The 19069-nt window shown below is 40.3% G+C and overlaps 1 protein-coding gene across 2 annotated transcripts in view; it reads left to right on the forward strand.

Annotated features, from left to right (window-relative positions):
• CDH8 (cadherin 8) overlaps positions 1 to 19069 on the forward strand; it is a 150640-nt gene that overhangs the window by 68073 nt on the left and 63498 nt on the right. The window contains exons 1-3 of one of the 2 annotated variants that reach the window (XM_088171833.1): positions 2488 to 3371; positions 4009 to 4128; positions 16738 to 16905. In XM_088171833.1, the coding sequence (XP_088027959.1) occupies positions 16764 to 16905 (142 nt within the window). In that variant the 5' untranslated portion in view covers positions 2488 to 3371; positions 4009 to 4128; positions 16738 to 16763. Of the gene's footprint in view, positions 1 to 2487; positions 3372 to 4008; positions 4129 to 16737; positions 16906 to 19069 lie in introns of those variants that run through there. The other variant, XM_088171832.1, reaches the window with a different exon arrangement.

Consider the following 19069-nt stretch of genomic DNA (forward strand, 5'->3'; position numbering starts at 1 on the left):
TAATGGAGTAAAATCTCACTTAAATATTGATAATCCAAGGCTTGGAGATTGCTGCTGTGGAGGTTGGCTAAAAACAGCCATGGTGACTGAGTTCCTGTTTTTCTGGATTGTTTTTCACCATTAGGAATCTCTCAGTTCTCCAAATCTTTTGGTGCCCCGGTTCCATTCCCTGTGGGAATGGCAGTGGTTGCTCCTTGTGAGCTCTCAGCACATTGCAGGGGAACCAGAGCAGCCCTGACTTAGCAACATCACCTGCAGCTGCAGAGGGGACAGGGTTTGCTCCTAAATATACTGATTATTGCCAGTGTGAACAACATAATGTAGCATGTTTCACACCTGCAGAAAATTTGATTCAAGGCATAAAGAAAAAAAAAAATTCAAATTAAAGGTGATAAAATTTAAACTATGCCAAAGCTTAACTAATTTCAGTAGTGGAAGCAATTTCTTTAATTTCTGTTTCATGATCACTCACATCTTCCCTAAACAATTTTCATCAGTAAGATTGTTGGGAGCAATTGACTGGATTTGACAGACCCCAGAAGTGTGTGTGATGGTCGGAAATGAAGTGCTGCATGGCAGAACCTGGCTGGGGAAGAAATTGATTTCTAGGAGGCAGAAGAATTTTTCAGTTGTCCATTCCCTTCATTAATATTATTAGGTGAGATTATAATCACACTTCAAGTGTCCTATAAGGGAAAGAAAAAGAAGACTGTGCCTTTCCCCCTGCCTTATGTGTATTTTAACTGGAAATACTGGCACATATATTACCCATGTATTTTAATACATTTATAAACTTCAGTTGAACATGGGGGTCTCAATAAGTGATTGAATTATTTTATATCACAAGAAGAAAAACTTGGTAGCTGAACATCAAGATTGGAAGCAGTGTTAGACACTGATTAACTCTTTTTATTAGGGTGTGTTCAGCTTTAGTGTCTAATGAACACTTAGGATAAAGAATGTGCTTATCAAAGATTCAGCATATTCATTCAAGTCTGGGAATCTTGAAATAAATATCTATAGAAAGTCTTCAGGAATTCTCAAGTGAAGTAAGATAAGAATAGAAATTATATATCAAATCTTTCTAAACAAGCTGTGTAATTATTTCTGAAGGTCTTTGAAATGAGAGTTAGCCAGGAAAATCAAACACAATCTCTAAGCAGTCAACAGTTTTATTTCTTTATTTTCCTTTGTATATAAAGTATATAATGGAAACAAAATGAAACAATCTTGATAAAATGCTCCAACTAAAATTTTCACTTTGTGATGAGCCTTATCTTCTGTCCCATTGTATGATGTTCTGCACAAACCTCTTCTGTCCTAGGAGATTACAAACCACAAGTTTTATGGCAGCAGCCACAGAAACGAGCACATCACCTGCTAGGTCAGCCTGGATGAGCTGAAGGAAGCTCTGAGCCTGCATTCATGGCTGGGGCCACCCTGAGACAGCAGCCCCGGGCTGCAGGGGGATGTGCTGGGATCTGCTGGGGTGTGCTGGGGTGTGCTGGGGTGTGCTGGGGTGTGCTGGGGAGTGCTGGGATCTGCTGGGATGTGCTGGGATGTGCTGGGGTGTGCTGGGGTGTGCTGGGGTGTGCTGGGATGTGCTGGGGTGTGCTGGGATGTGCTCAGATGTGCTGGGGAGTGCTGGGATGTGCTGGGATGTGCTGGGGTGTGCTGGGATGTGCTGGGAGGTGCTGGGAGGTGCTGGGATGTGCTGGGATGTGCTGGGATGTGCTGGGAGGTGCTGGGGTGTGCTGGGGTGTGCTGGGGAGTGCTGGGATGTGCTGGGGTGTGCTGGGAGGTGCTGAGATGTGCTGGGATGTGCTGGGATGGTGGGGCTTGGTTTCAGAGAGGGGAGGTACAGCTCGGCTGAGGGATGATTGTCTGTGGGAGCAGCAGAACAGAGCCCTGGTAATGGGTGTGAGCACAAAAGGTGAGCCAGCAGAACTTTAGCATGTGAGACAATCCCTTTAGGCACAGCTTCTGAAGCCCTGTGACTCCTGTGGGCAAGCACAAAGGGGCCTTTTGTCCTCTCTTCCTGCAGCATCCACGCTCCAGCTTCCTGCAAACTCGCTGGTTGTTGTTCCCTGTTTTCTGCAGCCTATGCCATGGTCTCTGGTGTCCCAGGGCTGCTTCCCTCTTCCCCTTTATGTTGGAGGAGGGCACTGGGGATATCACCTGTAGGCTGAGCTGCTGAACTTGCCACAGGGCCGGGCACCACATGTGTCACCTGTCCCCTCTATCGCTTCCACTCAGAGCTGTCAGGAGTTGTCTGTTACTGTCTGGTTGTGGTCACCAGGCAGACAATAAATTTCTGATATTAAATCCTTACAAACTAACCACCAAGTTGAGGATAAACTCATTTCTCAGGCCTTGGGACAAGTTACAAACTATTCTGTTAAAGTTTAGGTATAAGATCACCTTTCAGCATTGAATACAGTTAAGCTTCAAAACATGAGCAGTCTGCATGTTCATAAAACAGGTTCAGCAAGCATCTGTCAAAGAGAGATGTGACATAATTTCCCTTTTGCATGGGACTCCTGGCCCCTGCTGAGCCCAGGAGAGGTGCTGGGGGCACACTTATCCTCTGCCTCCCTTTGCTGATATTCTCCCCTGCAAGAAAGGCTAAATTTACACAAAAAATAAATGACCAACACTAGCCAAAGCCATTTTTTTTTCTCTAGTGAGATGGATTTCTGTAACCCACATTCCCTTCACTGGGAATTATCCCATTAGTTCCACATAACAAACCTGCCACAGCCTCACTCCCTGCAGAACTTGTGCTCCCTAAGAGAGGTGTTCTCCATCCTCCCAAACCCTAGCCCCACATCTTGCCCTGGTGTTTGAAGGGACCAGGTAGGAAAGACAGAAATGGCAGCTCTTGGGTCATATGCCAATTCTATCTAGAGATGCAAACATTTCTCTAAATAATTTCCACGTGCTGTATCCCACAAAACTGCTGTGCAGGGAGAGAGGAAAAGGGAGCCCAGGGCAAGGACAAGGCTGTGCCAAAGGGATCTCCTTCCCTGTGCTCTCCTGTCCTGAAGGGCCATGGCTCAGGATTCACAGCACACCAAGGCTGAGAAGGAACAGGAGGCTATTTTTATTGGCATATCCAGAAAGAGGGATTTTTGGTGGGTGCTGTAATTATTTTCCTTTCTGAACATAATTCAGCCCTTAACCTTTCTCCTTCTTCTGCTTTCTCTCCCTCTGTAGATATTGTCTTTATTGTCAGCCTAATTAATGCCATCATACTTTTATGTCAGCCAAAAAAACCTCTCTGCAGCAATCTTAATGCAACCAACTGAATTTCATTCCATTTTGCTTCTTATAGAAATAGCAAGTGCTATGTTGTCTAAGAAATAAAAAGGGTAATTTCCTTTTTTTTTTTCTATTTTTTTTTTTTCAGAGTATGGAATTTATAACTCTGGCTGAACAATGGCCCCCTGAGTGGCAGAGATTCATTTCAGAGACAATTGTTGTCCCAACTCTGTCACTGTAGCCACATCAAATCATTGTGATGGTTGCACACCAAGGGAAAAAAAAAACCCTCTTATTATTATTTTTGTTTTTTCTATCTGGTCTCTGTAACTTGACAAAGTTCTTTCAAATGGGAATTTTCAAGTCTTAAATTTAATGTATTATACTGTATTATTAGCCTTGTGTTTGTATCTCTTTGATATGATTCCTTTGCAAATGCTTGAAGTCTATGCAGGTCTATTGGGTAGCTTTAAATGCATTCTACAAAGAAACTTTAAATAATACAGATAGGAAAAAGGCTTTTATTTTACCCAGAAATTCAGGCTGCTGGCACATATCGGCTTGAAGGAAAATGATTTGTTTCTGTTCCACAAGTAATATTTCAACTTGTTACTGATATTTTTCCTTCTTTTATTATTGTTATACAGCTCACAAGGAAATGAATTTTTGTTTCAAATTAGTTTTTGAATAAGATATGCAGATTTCTAGCGAGTGTAAACATTAATTGTGTGTATTCTTTCTCTTTAGGCACCTTTGTTACTAAAGTAACAGCTACAGATGCAGATGATCCAGTGTATGGAAACAGTGCCAAGCTGGTTTATAGCATTCTGGAAGGACAGCCTTACTTTTCTATTGAGCCCCATACAGGTAGGTGACTCTGAATAGCAACCTCTGCCTTAGCAAATCATCTCCAGGGGAGGCTTAGACTGGGGATTGGGACAAATTTCTTCATGGAAAGGGTTGTCCAGCACTGGCACAGCTGCCAGGGCAGGGTGGGGAGTCTCCATCCCTGGAGGGATTTCCTTTAAAGCTGTGTGGATGTGGCCCTTGGGGCCATGGACAGGGTGGGCTGGGCAGTGCTGGGCAGTGCTTGGGCTCCGTGTCTTAGAGGTTTTGTCCAGCCTGGAGCAATTCTCTGGTTACATTTGCAGAGTGACCATCCCCTGCCCCCTGTGTGTCTCATCACCCAGATGTAACTCGAGTCACACTCGTGCTCCTCAGAGCCTGAGCTTGGGGAAAAACAGGAAAAATAGGGATTAATGGTAATGGGGGTGATGGTGATGGCAAAGTTACAGAATTTCCTGGAGCAACTGAAGGCAGAGGAGGAGCTGTGTGACAAAACTGATCAAGGAATGCAGGGTTTGGCCTGAGGGGTTTGATGAGTATAATGTAATGTTCAACAGGAGTCTATAGCATTCCCAGCTAAAATACAGCTTAGCTTGGGAATGTCAGTGAATATATTTTGTGTTTTCATCGAAAATTCTTTTTCTTTCTGGATTGGTTGGATCAATTTAGGGAGAGAAAGAGCATCCATCGTGAGTGTTGATGTGAAGTTTGATTAGCATGCATTTAGGGTGACTTTATTTCTCTGTGCTTTTGCAGTCTTGAAAGTCATCTGAAAGAAGTGCCAATAAATCCAGTCCCTCTTGTTTTCTGTACATAGGTTTTCCATATAGCAAATTCATTTAGTTATGTCTAAAAAAGCAAGCTTTAAGGTCATTTGATAATATTTCTAATATTCTGTTAATAGAAATCTTTTTAATTGCTGTGAGTGAAGCAGCTGTGATCTAAGGAGAGGAAAACTAAAACTCTTTTTAAAACATACAAATATGCACCTGAATTTATACAGCTGTAAAGCAGTAAAACAGGAGTAAAAATTCTTGTCCTTGTGCAGAATAACAAAACTGTAAAATAAATGCCCAGAGAAATTATTAAAGGATGATTTTGATAGATTAAGTGAACTGAGTTTTCTCACCAACATTAAATATAGTACTCCTGTAATCTTTAAAAGCTGGAATTTCTTGAAATCTTTCTGATGAAATTGCTTGGAAAAATTATTTCCCATTCCTAGAAATGCCCTAGCTTTAAGGCACTTTATGTAAATAGTATGCATCAATAAATATTAATGGATTAGTCCAAAGTGGGATTTTCTGGTTGAAGGACAGCTATCCTAAATGTGAAAAGGATCTCTGGAATGTGATTCAGCCTTTTATTTTTACACTGCATGCAAAATAGAGTTTTACAGAGAAAAATTTTAGCACGGTACAATGGAAAAAGAGCAGCTTGTTCCAAAAATAAGTGTGTTAAGAGAATGTTTATTTGTGGAGACCCTTAGTTCCTGAGTGGAAATATAACTCTGAACAGACCTCTGACCATCAAGTAGCTAAATATACTGTTTGGTTTCTTTAATATTACAAATTATTGCATGCAGTAATGACTTCTGTGAGCTGTCTTAATTAGAGGGGAATTGACTGTAGGGTTTTTCTCAGTTTCTACTGGGGAAAGTTAGTTCCTTAGCATGGGGACACATCAGCTTTCCTAAAGGAGCTGAGAAGTGCATTCTCCACCTACACAGATTTTCTTTCACAGAAAAATGGCCTGAAAGAAATATTCCACATCTTAAAAAATACTTAATTTTCCTTATTTTTCTTATTTGTATTGCATTAAACTCTAATGCTCAAACCAAAGAAGTAACTATTCCTCATCTAGGAAAGTGATTCCTGTTACCATGAAAACCAGAGAGCTCCAAAGCTTCTTGGTGAACCTGAAAATCAAGGTTTTTCTCCTGTTCCACTGCCATTAATTCCCCTTTCCTCCCTTCATTTCCACCTACAAATATTCCTTTGCAGAGCAGTTCAGTTACCATGAAAATGACATGTTAGTGTCTGAAAGGGGAATTTATTAACAAAGAATTCAACTGTGGCCACAGTCCCTAAGTGACTTCATCTTGTGGAGCTGCTTCTGAGCAAATAAAATGGTTTCAGATGCCCCATTTTTCTAGATCTGTGGAGGACATCAATCATGTTCTTCTCGAATTCACTGCAAATGCCTGAGTTTCTGTACTGGCACTGTTCCTGTTTCTTTGCCATCTCTATGTAGAGCCTTTCAGCTGTAGTGGAATGGCCATCCTGCTCTCACCAAACAGCACACACTGCTTTGTTTAGGGTATATAAACTGTAAATATACATAAAAGTTTAATCATTCATCAGTCCAGATGCAGGTAGTTATGTCAAAGCTGCAGCCACATAGACAGGGTGGAAAAGATTGTTCTAAACCAAAATGTCCAAGGCAAAGATGAAGTGTGCAGATATTTGTTTCTTTATATTTGTCCAATCTTTGCAATGTGAGCCATCACAGCTCTCAGTAACTAAGCCAGGAAAACAGATTATCTTGCAGTCCTCAGGACCCTCAGGGGAGGTTTTCATGTGGGAAAGTGTTTGGATACTCTTGTGACAGCCTACAAATTAAAGCAGAGCAGGTCCAGCGGTGTTTCACCCCAAATAAATCCAACCCGAAGATGATCCTCCAGGAGTGGCACATATTTTAGGGTTTGAGGGTTGTTTGGGATTTTTTGGGGGTGTGAGAGGGAATGTGGATGTGTGTATAGCTGCATTTTCTCTGTGATTACACTTCATTAGGGCACTGATATGTTGAAAGCCTTTTCAATTAATTTGAAACAGAATAGTTTCTGAACACAGATATTGTGTCTCCCCCTAAATGGCATCAGCATTTTAAGAAATGGGTTGTGTGAGAGTGATCCACTTCAGAATGTAAATATTTTATGTCATTCATAGGAGTGTATCAAGTGTTATCAAAAGTATAGCTATTGAGAGCTGATCTATTTACAATTTTTCTAGATGACTTTTATAATCTTTCGTAGAAACCAAGAGTAAATGTAGATCTATGCAGCTGCCTACACCAGGGCAGTATTATGTGTAAATTTTTAATTTCCTGGCTCAGAGTAAGGATTGTCTGACCTTCCTGCTTGGCTTTAATGGCACGTGGAGAGTGAACCATGAGGAATTACCCTGATTCCTCTGCCTCTGTATTCCTCAGAATTAAAAGAGAGAGAAAGGAGGGGGCTGTGGCTTTGTGCCTGAGCTGAGGAAGGGCTGTCACACTGACGATAAGTGTGAGGGAAGCAGTTGCTCACTCTCCTGCATTTTGGTTCCTCCTGGCTTGGCAGGAACTGGGTGAGGCCCTTACCTTAATCACTCTCACATTACTGAACCTCCTCTCTGAAACACTTCTCTAATGCTGGGCACAAAGAAACAAGTGCTGGTGAGTGACCCATAAAACAATAATTTTCCATTACCTGAGATGAAAAATGCATATATTGCTGCAGTTCTAGTTTGCAGGTTCTTCTGTAAGAGTTATAGACACATGAATGGAGGTCATTCAGAAGTTATTTTACACTCAGTGCTCTGAATGTGGCTTAGAGCAAATGCTTTTTTGATGGCTTGTTCTAAATATTTTTCACTTTTTGTAGGTGAATTTTATTATAACCATTGGTTTGTTGGATAGAGGGTGGATGTAATTAATACAGAGCAAAGATACAGATTTGGATTTTTTTCTGTGAGAGACAAAACTTACAATATGATGGCATCAGATTAGTAACAAAACTCATGGTGGGCTGAAATATATTCCTTCTATCATTATGGTTCCATCTCAGTAACTGATGCCAGGCTCCCTGCCTAGTGTGTTTTATTTATAGAGGTACACAAGTTGTATGGATTCTCTCATAATCCAACTGATGACAATCCAAATGCTGGGAAAGGGGGTTCCTTAAGACTGCTAAAAGTAGCTGGAGTACACTTCTCACTTTTAAGCTTTTTCAAGGATATTAAATCATGACTGTCAGCTTTAAAATAAGATTATCATAATGAAAAGTAATATGAAGTGACACTGTGTTCTACAATATAGGGATGGCAGAGGAAATACATTTTCAGCTGTGTCTGACTTATTTACATTTCACATGAACTTAAATAATGTCACTCCTACACATACCTGAAATATAGCTACGTGAACAAGGCAAATTATAGCAAAGCCCTACTGCACTGGAAAGCACATGGGATTAGTGGAGCACAAGCCTTTAGTCTGGTTGAAAAAGAGCAGCTTTTAAACACTGCCTCTTGGATATGGGCATTTGGTACAAAGCCAAGGCTCTAGGACGTACAGCTGAGATGGATGGAAGAGTCAGCAGACCCAGAAAGCTGAAGACTCTCCTAATAGAATGTGGATATTTATTTGGAGAGTGAATAATTGTGGGTTTTTTCCCTATAGCTGTTTTCACTTTCAGTTGGAAGAGCACATGCTTTAAACAGCAGAGTTTTTAATTTAGTGTGTGGCCCTCTGGTTCATAGTGCTGAATCCCTGGAATCAGAACATAAATGAGTAGGCCTAGGAAGAATGAAAACTTTGCTCAACAGAAGGCAGGTTGGAATCTTTTATTTTAATTCGCAGTCTTGCCTCCATTTAGACCTTATAATAGAGTCCAGCAGAATGAAAACAAGTAAGGGAGCAAGAAGGTATAAACCAGCACCTTTTTAGTTACAGATATGTTTGTTGTGCTCAGGCTATTTCTTCTGTCTGGTTGTTAATGTCCAGTTCATTCCCAATGGTACAAGATCCCCTCAGAATATTGTGTGTAGGGCTGGTAAGAGCTGTCATCATAAAAAAAACACTGCTGAGATACTGAGAAAGTTCAAAGCAGGGTAGCCAAGGTCAGGAGAATATTACTTATAATGAAAGACTGATTGAACTAAATTTGTATAAACTGGATCAGAGGTGATTAAAGAAGGATATGAAATCACTGCACAAATATTTGAGAGGTGTTAATAAAAGAGAGGCATGGGGACTGTTTTTGTAATTACTCATGATACAATGACAAGGAAGCACTTCAAGCTGGAGGGAAATGAGGAAACAGTTTTGGTGCAGGAGGAATCTACTACTGTAAGGGGAAAGTAATGAGCTGCTAGGAACAGAACTCACTCGTGTTCAACAGAGCCTTCCTAAATAGTTCAGCTTCTAAATACTTTAGATCTAAACCCTCATGGGATTAGTGTAGAGAAAGTACTTGTTCAACATGAATCAGGGCCTGGATTGAGCTGCTGCTTTCCAGCTCGTTTTATTGACTGCTGCTGCTGCCATGGCTGTGCCAGTTACTGCAGATTTAAAGTTTAGTAAACTCCGAACTGAAATAATGAAAGGAGGCATGAACTGGGATGGGTGGGCATTGTTCTGCTTTAGCAAGAGGGATGTAGAAACTCCTTTTTCACAGAATTGGAGTATGACAGAATCAGGATGGTTTGGGTTGGAAGGAACCTTAAAGCTTCCTTAAAGGTGATGTCATTCCACCCCTGCCAAGGCAGGGACACCCTTCCCTAGAAGAAGGCAGGTGTGTGCAGCAGCATCCAGGTCCATGGAGCCCAGAGAGCAGCATTCCCAGGGCAGCATTCCCAGGGCATCACTGTGACATTCCCAGGGCAGCATTCCCAAGGCAGCACTGTGACATTCCCAGGGCAGCACTGTGGCATTCCCAGGGCAGCATTCCCAAGGCAGCACTGTGACATTCCCAGGGCAGCACTGTGGCATTCCCAGGGCAGCACTGTGGCACTCCCAGGGCAGCACTGTGGCATTCCCAGGGCAGCATTCCCAGGGCAGCACTGTGGCACTCCCAGGGCAGCACTGTGGCATTCCCAGGGCAGCACTGTGACATTCCCAGGGCAGCACTGTGGCATTCCCAGGGCAGCACTGTGACATTCCCAGTGCAGCACTGTGTTTCCAGCAGCACACACAAGGATTCCTGGAGTGCATCACTGCTGGCTGCAGTTGCAGTGCAGTGCTGGAAACAGTCTGTTCTCCCACTGCTGGGAGCCTTTTCATGTCTTTGTGTACTAAACATTCTGTGCAAGCCGAGGAGCTGTGTCAAGGTGTTTGTGCTGAGGTGTTTGATGGCCCTGAGAGCTGTCTTGGTGACAGCCCATTAGGAGAGGGCTGGGCTGACACAGAGCCAGAGCAGAGCTGAGTCAGTCCTGCAGCTCTCACTCATTAGCTACAAGGATAGAGTGCAGCTATTATGCATCAGGTATTTAGGATTGGGCCCTTCAGTAGCACCAGGAGCTGTCCTTGCTCATTAATAAAATAAGGAAAAAATCATTGCAGAGATGTTTGAAAACAGTTCTGCTGGTCTGCAGCTGGTAAAGCTGAGTAGCTTAAGATCAAGGCAGATTGCCATTTGGAAAGAAGTGATTTCTGCTTCTTGAGTTTATCAAATAATAGCAGTAACAAAAAAAGCTGATACCACATATATTTCTTGCATTTCAGAGCAATAGCTCTATCACTTTAGAAAGCTCGTGAGGTAGTTTGAACTTGACTGTTCCTCATGCTGAGTAGGAAAACGGGCAAAATATCTAAATAATGTGCTTTAAGGGCCTGAATTAGAGAGAGGAATTTGAACTACACAGCTGGAGCTGGAAAGCACCTGAAAAAGAATCCAAGGCTACTTTCTGTAAAGTGTCTGGTGTAATCACAGCTATTAGATTGCTACAAATAAAATCCTAAGGAAACGAGGTCATAAATGCAGTGCCAAATGTTTATTTACTGAATTTGTTCTCAGCTGGTGAGACAGTGATCCTTTCACCATGGCAATGAAAGGGTCCCAGGGAAAAGGGAATGGCTGGTAAGTAGAGCTTCAAGCTTTGAACCCATTCTCTAAAACCCTGAGACAAATTCACCTGAATTAAAAAGGCAACATTATAATAGGTGTTGTCCAGTCATGTCCTATAGGATAGACTTCTAGCAGAATGCACATAGAGGAAGGCAGGTCATTCCACACACAGTAAGAAACTTGCAGGGTCTATTTCAGAATGAAAACAAGAGCAGAAACTGCAAAAATTGTAGTAATATGGGCTGGAAGAGAAAATACAATAAATCCTAGGTGAAAAAACCCAAAGTAATAAAACCATATTCAACCCTGAGATCTTTGTTTAACAAAAAAGTGCCATCTTCCCCATACACTTTCTAAAAATAAGCATTAGAGTAAAATACATACACTATTAGATTCTCTATTGAAAATACAAAAATGGCACGGAAATATAAAATGTAATATAGCATTTGATTCTTCAGTTAGTCATTATTTTTACTGTGTTTAATGGCTTGGATTTGAAATATATCTAGATCTGAATGTAGTTCATACAACTCTTGTAATTAATAACTTTTATAGAAAGTTAGGCAGCCTTGCTAGAGATTGTAGATATGTTTCCTGTCTTGATAGAAATGAAACCAGAAATTAGAATATTTGATGATAATTCTTATTAAGGAGATTCTGATAAAGGTAAATAAAATGAAAAATACTGTATCATATTCCTGCATCACATCATCAAAGGACTGCATTTTTCAAAAACTTTGAGTAAGCAGAGTTGTGATCTACTCATTTTTTGAGAATTATGGCACAGGTTTTCCACCGATCTCCAAGTAAACCTTTTTTATGGACTGCTGAAACATCACTGAGGTTTCTGTGCTTCACAGGAATACAAAGAATGCCACTGATGGCTCGGAAGAAATGGCAAGATTGATTTTCAGGACTTTGAGTCCTAAATGACTGCTATATTTAATAAGAATCTCCACCAAGATTCTAGCATGGAAGGAAGATCAAAGCAATTACTTGGCTCTTGCAAAATGAAGTAGAGAAAGTTCCAAAGTACCAAAGTATGCAAGTTGAAATAGCAGGAAGTCTTCAATAAAGGGTGTGAGATGAATGGGATGCTTGAGAAAGGCTTCTCAGGGCCAGCTTCCAATTTTGCATAGCACTTGCTTGGTTTTGTTCCATGTGCTCAATTATTATTATGTCCAGTTTTATAGCATTATCATCAAGAGATCCTTGAAAAAAATGGAGACAAAAGTGAAAACCAAGTCCTTATTTCTGTTGCTTTTTTTGCTTCTTTCTTTTCATGAACTGCAGCCTCTACCACTTTGCTTCCTTTCCCCTGGACTTTTTCAGAGTGAGACAGTGAATATTCTTCCAAATAGGTTTTTGAATGTAGTCCCCAGGGGTGCATTTTAACTGATTCAAGTTGTGAGGCAGATTGTGCAAATTGCTCAGAGTGTGCAGCCAGGACCACTGCAGAAGTGAATCCCCTTCTGCAGCTGCTTTATTTGCTCTTGAGCAGTGGGACAGCGATGGCTGTTCAGGAAAAGCAACTCAGCCAAAAAAAAAAAACAAACTAAAAAAGGGGTACTCCACTATTTGGAGGTTTCACCCTTGGAGGGAATCGTTTGCTTCTTGATTTCTGTACCTTCCAAGCTGTTTCCTGATCTTTCCAGCTTGAGGGAGAGTATCTGTAGGGAAATTCTGGGGGATGCATGTTCAGTGCTTGTACCACATGTCTGTGAGTGTTTTCACAGCAGTAAGCTTTGGGAATTATTTCAGGCTACAAGGAGACTAAGCCTTGACTTAGACATTATGGAGGGAAGGAACCTCGAGTGAGAATGTGAGGGCCATTGGCCCCAGAAAAGATCAGATTTTCTCTTCCCGTTCTTGGCAGATGGTTGACTGATAAATTCATAAAAACTTGTGGGAATGAGAACACTGCAAATCCGACAGGCAGCCTTCTGTCAGCACTCCCCTAATGTTCGTCTGAAATCTCTCTTGGTGCAGCTGAAACCCATTTTGGGGTTATATTTTAGGCCCATTATTTCTTCTCTTATCCCCAGTGGAAAAGGAGAGTACTTCCCAGTAATCTTTACATATTTGCCTGTAAAGGCTTTCCTTGTACTTCCCTGACTATATAAATCCATATTTTTGAAAACTGGACACATTGATCCAGCTGCAGCCTTACCTGTGTGAGTGCACTGGAAAGATTATTCCACAGTTCTTCCACATAACATACTAACTAATATACCAGGAAATGTTTGAGTACTTTTATCAGCAAGTTGCTGTTGTCTCACATTCAGCTCATTTTGACTCCACATTCTCTTCTGTCTTGTGAGTCATCTGCTCTATTGTAATTGGGAAGTTAATTGTTTCCCTCACACAAAATGCTTTTTACTTGCCAAATTGAGTTGCATCCTGCTATTTTAGACTCTCCAAATTGTGAAAATTGTTTTGAGCTCTAATCCTGTTGTTCCTGTACTTGCAATGGCTCCCAACTTTATGTCATCTGAAAGGCTTGATAAGTTCTCCCTGCCTTCTGGCTTTCAGGAAATATTGAATGCTTCTAGAAGCAGAACAATCTCCATGAACCACGTCATCCATCTCTCCACTTGACAGTGAGCCATTGATAACTGTTCTGAATACAATCTTCCAACAAGCATCTACCTGCCTTACATTAGTTTATGGTAATTCTCTCGCTTTTGAACTACTCCTGTTTGGCACATCTCCTTCTCATCCATCACTGCATGCTGAAAGTGATTATGATTTTATTCTCCATTTGTTTCTGGGTTGAACAGAAGCAGAGCAGGTTGAATGCTCAGTGAGTTAATGTTCTGTGTGCTGGGTGTGTGTTGGTATTTGGGGAGTCCGGATTGTGTTCTAAAAATAAACAGATGGTTTCAGTACTTCTGCAAGCATAGCCTGAGGACTGGTGAATAAAGCAAAAGCACAAATAAATATCCTTGAGGTTCTCTATGCAGAACTCTCTTAGATTGTATTTGTCTTGATCATGGTAGATGAGGATGGAACTTTTTGGTGTTCATAAATTTGCCTCCTGAGAGATATCAACACTTTCCTGTTGCTGACCTCAATTCTGTAGATTGTGAATGTAGTGGTAACAATCAGCCTGTGTAATTTGGATAGATTTGGTTCTTAAAAACCTTCAGTTCCTTTTATAGTAATTTAAACAGTAAACTGCTTTTGAGCTTTTTATTGTGTTTGAAATTGAAACTTGACTTTGACTCAGCTTCTGGCAAGTGGCTTATGGTCTGTGACAGCAGATATGTATAAAACTACTGAAACAACAGCTCGTGTACCTTTATACAGAAAAAGAAACCCCAACATTTTTATGTCTTAAAAACCAAAATTTTAACTTTTATTTTGGCACTTCTAAAGGTATTTAATCTGCCTGATATATTTTAAACCATAGGCAAGGGCTAAGCTGTTCAATACATCAAGAGACAAATTAAAATACCTGTCTAGGAAAAACCATCAATTTAGTGAAATAATTGACTGTTCTCAGTGGAAACTGCAGAATACAAAATACAGCATCTCATACAACTCATTTGTAGGCTAGAGTTAACTATGTAAATTAGGTTAAAAAACCCAAACAAACATAGGAACTCTGCCTAAAAAAAAAAAGGAGATAAAGTATAGTATACTTAATACAAGCCTTATTGAAATAAGGGTTCATTGATATTTGGATCTGCTATATTAGTGAAAAAAATGATTGTGGACCAAATTCTGATAGCCTAGGTTTGCATTAGAATGCTCTTTATGAGTCATTTCACTTATAACAATAGATTTATTTGCAGAATACATCATTATTATTCATCAATAGTAACCCAGTCAGTCCAAACCAGCTACAACTGTCAGATGCTTTCAGAATTAAGCATCATTTACTTTCCTTGTGCAGGCTGCCATGGAGGAAATGACCCTGCTCTTTCACTGACTGTATTTTGCACCTATCAAATCTGATAAATGGGGTTTATTGTTCCCCTGCCTTCACTCAGAAAACCTAACACAAGCATTTTCTTCAGTGTGTGGCAGGATAATGTGGGTTCCCTCCTGAGGCACTTTCACCTACTATGCCATTGGCCTTGAGGCTCCAAACCCCACTTATCGTGGGCTTTTTATTCCCTGTGCTGGAATAAAAACTCACTAGCTGAGAGCTTCCCTGTCCCTCTGGGAGTGTTCCCGTGGCACCTGCTCCAGGTGACCCTTCCTTGGCAGAGGGGCTGGACCTGCTGGTCCCCAGAGTTCCCTTCCAACCCCAGCCCTGCTGTGGCTCTGAGCTCCTGGGGAACAAGAGACTCCTCTGCCTTGGCTGCTGCAGACATGAGCTTTCATTTTCCTGCACAATTATTAAATGTGTGAGACAACAACCAAAAATATTTTATGGAAAAAAATTACAGGAGTGTGGGTTACAAGCCTGATCTCATGTTATATTTGGTGGTTTATTACAAATACTTTACACCCCCTTGCTCTTAGTGTGGTCCTCAGCCATGAAAAGGTCTGATCAGGTCCTTAGTATTTTATTGTTAAAGATAAATGGATATTTAATAAATATCTGCATTTTCCTTCTAATTTGTAGATTTTAGAATTTCCTAAAAGGCATCTCTATTAATGCAAAAAAGAATATTTCTTTATTCTACATGAACAGGTAATCTCAGCATTTCAGCCAGAGTTGTTTCTGAAAAACTTGGTTAGTAGAACCTGAGCCAGACAAAGGATTAAGAGATGGATTATATGGAATATCCACATCTATTCCAATTCCAACAAAGAAAGCAAAACTAAAACAAAGATTTGTTGAGTTACTGTCAATGTCTGCAAGGAAACATTGTTTTTAAATGGAATTTTAAAAAATGGATAACAAAAACAACAAAAAAAAGCCATATTTCAGTTGAACATTTTGACTTGTTTCACTAGGTTTAGTGGGGGCTCTTTACGGTTTTAGGATTACAGTGGACTTTACTGAAATGCAATGAGCACTATTTAAATATAGTATTACACTTTCAATACATATTTTTAATATAATAGCACATTATAAGTGGAAAAATTTTGGAAAGAAAAAATGATTTGATTATTTCTTTTACTACATGTCCATGAAATCGATAAGAGTTTACAGTGGATCTGCTGAACATTATTAACATTGTTGATATTTCCTTCAGCCCACTGACATTTTTGTTTTGGTATACAGCAGATCATTGAACTTGTGTAGGTTTAAAAGCTTCTAAGCTGATAAAGTTGGTGATGGCAGTTCCTGAGGTCATTGCTCCACAGGTGACCCCCCTTGGGCAGTGAAGTGAAATCTGTCTTTCTCCTGTTCAAATTTAGGCAGTCAGTTCAAGACTTAAGACAACAACTGCAGCCTGCAATATACACAAGAATAGATCAAATAATGGGTTTGGGTTTAAATTATTTCAGATAATCCGAGCAGATGTGGTTAACAGTGTTCATGGAGTCAGCTTTCTCTTTGGTTGTCTTCTGTTTGGGAATTCTGTGGGGAAAAGATGGATTTCTGGGGGAGGTAGGGCAGAAAGCAACAGGTTTGTCAGAGTAAAATGTAAAATATGTATCACAGCTATGATTAATTCTTGGATTTTGAACCATATTTTCAGTGCACTTCTAATTAAATCAAGGTAGGTGACCTCTAATATAATTTTTTCAAAACCTCAAATTTTTCTTCATCTTTTGTATTAAGAGGCAACCTAACTGGACCTTTGACATTTTTTTGTATACCAATATTTGAATATATCCATAAAAACAGCTGCAAACTGAATCTGTGTCTGTGCCTGACTGTTTTCCCCCCCACATTATTGTAGCTATAATTAAAACAGCTCTTCCCAACATGGACAGAGAAGCCAAAGAAGAATATTTTGTGGTCATCCAGGCAAAGGACATGGGAGGACATATGGGTGGACTCTCTGGAACTACAACAGTGACAATTACACTCAGTGATGTGAATGACAATCCTCCTAAGTTTGCACAGAGTAAGTGCCATTATATGTGTGTGTGTGCTCCAATATGAGAAGCTATTATTGTGTTGTTGATTTTTTTTGTTTTGTTTTTAAACCAATGGGGTTTTTTTATCTTCATATTGCCTGGATTTTTAATGTAATTTAAAAGATGTAATTGTTACTAGAGAAAGGTCCTCTGCCTGATTAAGAGCTTAAGAAAGAGGGAATTATGTCCATAGCCGTGTATGCAGATCTCTGCCTTCTTTATTACCCCTCTTACATCCACCCAAAAGGGCCTGGAGACTTCTGAAAACAGATTTATTTCCTCTCAGTGCAGTTGTTTCTGTGTGCTTTGTTGCTTCCATCTCATGCAGACAAGTGACACCACCAGTAAAAGACACATACAAACAGATAAAAGGAATGAAGCCTTGACTAATTAGGCAATACTGAACAAAACAAAGAAGATAAGTCTGAATCTAGATTATTGTTGATCTTTAATTCAAAATCCATATTCTCTACTGTGGTTCCAATGGGTATCTTGCTGAGTTAGGTTAAAATGATTTGGCATCCTGCTGAGATTCTCTGCAAGCTTTGTAGTGTATTTCCAAGATGAAGACAAAAGGAAAAAAAAAGAGGAAGAAGAGCATAATGACAGGATTGATTTTATTTGGAACAGGTGCAACCCAATACACTATTAGAAATGTAGCATTTTATCCTGCTTGTTCTGGAAAATTAAAGTTAAAAGTTTTTTGAGCCTGCATCTAAACTTTGCATCATTTTTGTTTTCTTAGGAGTATGTTTTTCTAACAAGATGCTCAGAGACCCAGTATGAAGTTAATTTTTTCCGTGTATGGATGACTTGAACTCCACTTTTGCCCTCTTCTGAGGACACAGAGTAAAATGGATTTATCCTAATGCTCAGCATATGATAAAAAAATGCTTCTCTAGCCTGTAGAAAATGAAAATGTAGAAAACATAGAGATGGAGAGAGAGAGAAATCTAATTCAAATAAGCAGAGGCAAAGTTTATTTTTAAAATATATATTATATTACCTCATCTTCATGGTTTTTAACAGATAAGCACTCTTCTCAATAAAAGGTTTTCTCTCATAAAGCAGGAAATGCATAATTTTTTTACTTTGTGTCCCATTGCATTGCCTTTCCCTCTGTGTTAGTGTTTTCCAACAATTTCCCTAACAATGCAACGTGTACAGATGAACTCTATCACCAGCATGCAGAGGGATGTCTCTTTTATACCTGCAGTGTCCTGTGGCTCCAACTCAGGGAGCACAGACCTGCCTTTGCCAGCTTACCTGGCATTTGTTGTACTTACCTGGCATTTCTGTTGTACCAGCACTGCCTCAGAAAGCCTTTGGCTGCCAATATGGCAAAAATCTGACCCGAAAATCAGCAGCACAACTGGTCCAAAGTGGAGGCATGTGGAAGTGACACACTGACTGGGGGCAGCAGCAGGACTGCATCGTCATCCCTGGAATACATTTGCTGCTGGATGAGTTTTCCTGCAGCAAGGATGAAGGTGTTGCCTCTGAAGCTGTTTCAGCCCCTGCAGGATTCAAGCTTCCCTCTAGGAATAACCATTATGGGAATTCTATAGGGAAAAACGCTGGTGCATGTACCCTCACTGGGTATTGTGTATTTATGGCTGTAATGATGAGCCATAGTGGCATTAGAGCTGGGTGTTATTGCAAATGCTGCTTTTTAAAATTCTGCAATCTGAGCTGGCTGCCCAGCACCACAGATCTACCATGGCTCTGCCCTTGGACAAGAGCTGAGCAAGTCTGATTTTTTTTTTTTTTTTTTTTTTTTTTACACCGTTGAAGCACAGCTTGCATTTGCCTGGAAAGGAAAATAAGAAAGGATCAAACTTACAATAAGCCTAGCCAGAATGAAATCGAAATTCATAAGATGTAATACATGCTGCTTGCACAATAAATGGTAATGAGCTCAGGAAACAGGGTGTTTTATCAGGTTATTGTTTCCAGGCAGGACAGAAATGTATATTTATGGTTTGATTTCAGAGTGTTAGCCTCCTGCATTTTAGAAATGAAAAAGATGAACTTTCACTACTTCTGTGATCTCTCTGAAATAATTTTAGAGGCGTTTTATAAGTCACCAAAGTTTTTAACCTGGCAGTTTACCACAGAATTGTAATGAGAAGAACTGTGCACTGCTGTGGA

Source organism: Sturnus vulgaris, chromosome 12 (genome assembly GCF_052056855.1).
Source record: "Sturnus vulgaris isolate bStuVul1 chromosome 12, bStuVul1.hap1, whole genome shotgun sequence".
In the NCBI taxonomy this organism is placed as follows: Eukaryota; Metazoa; Chordata; class Aves; order Passeriformes; family Sturnidae; genus Sturnus; species Sturnus vulgaris.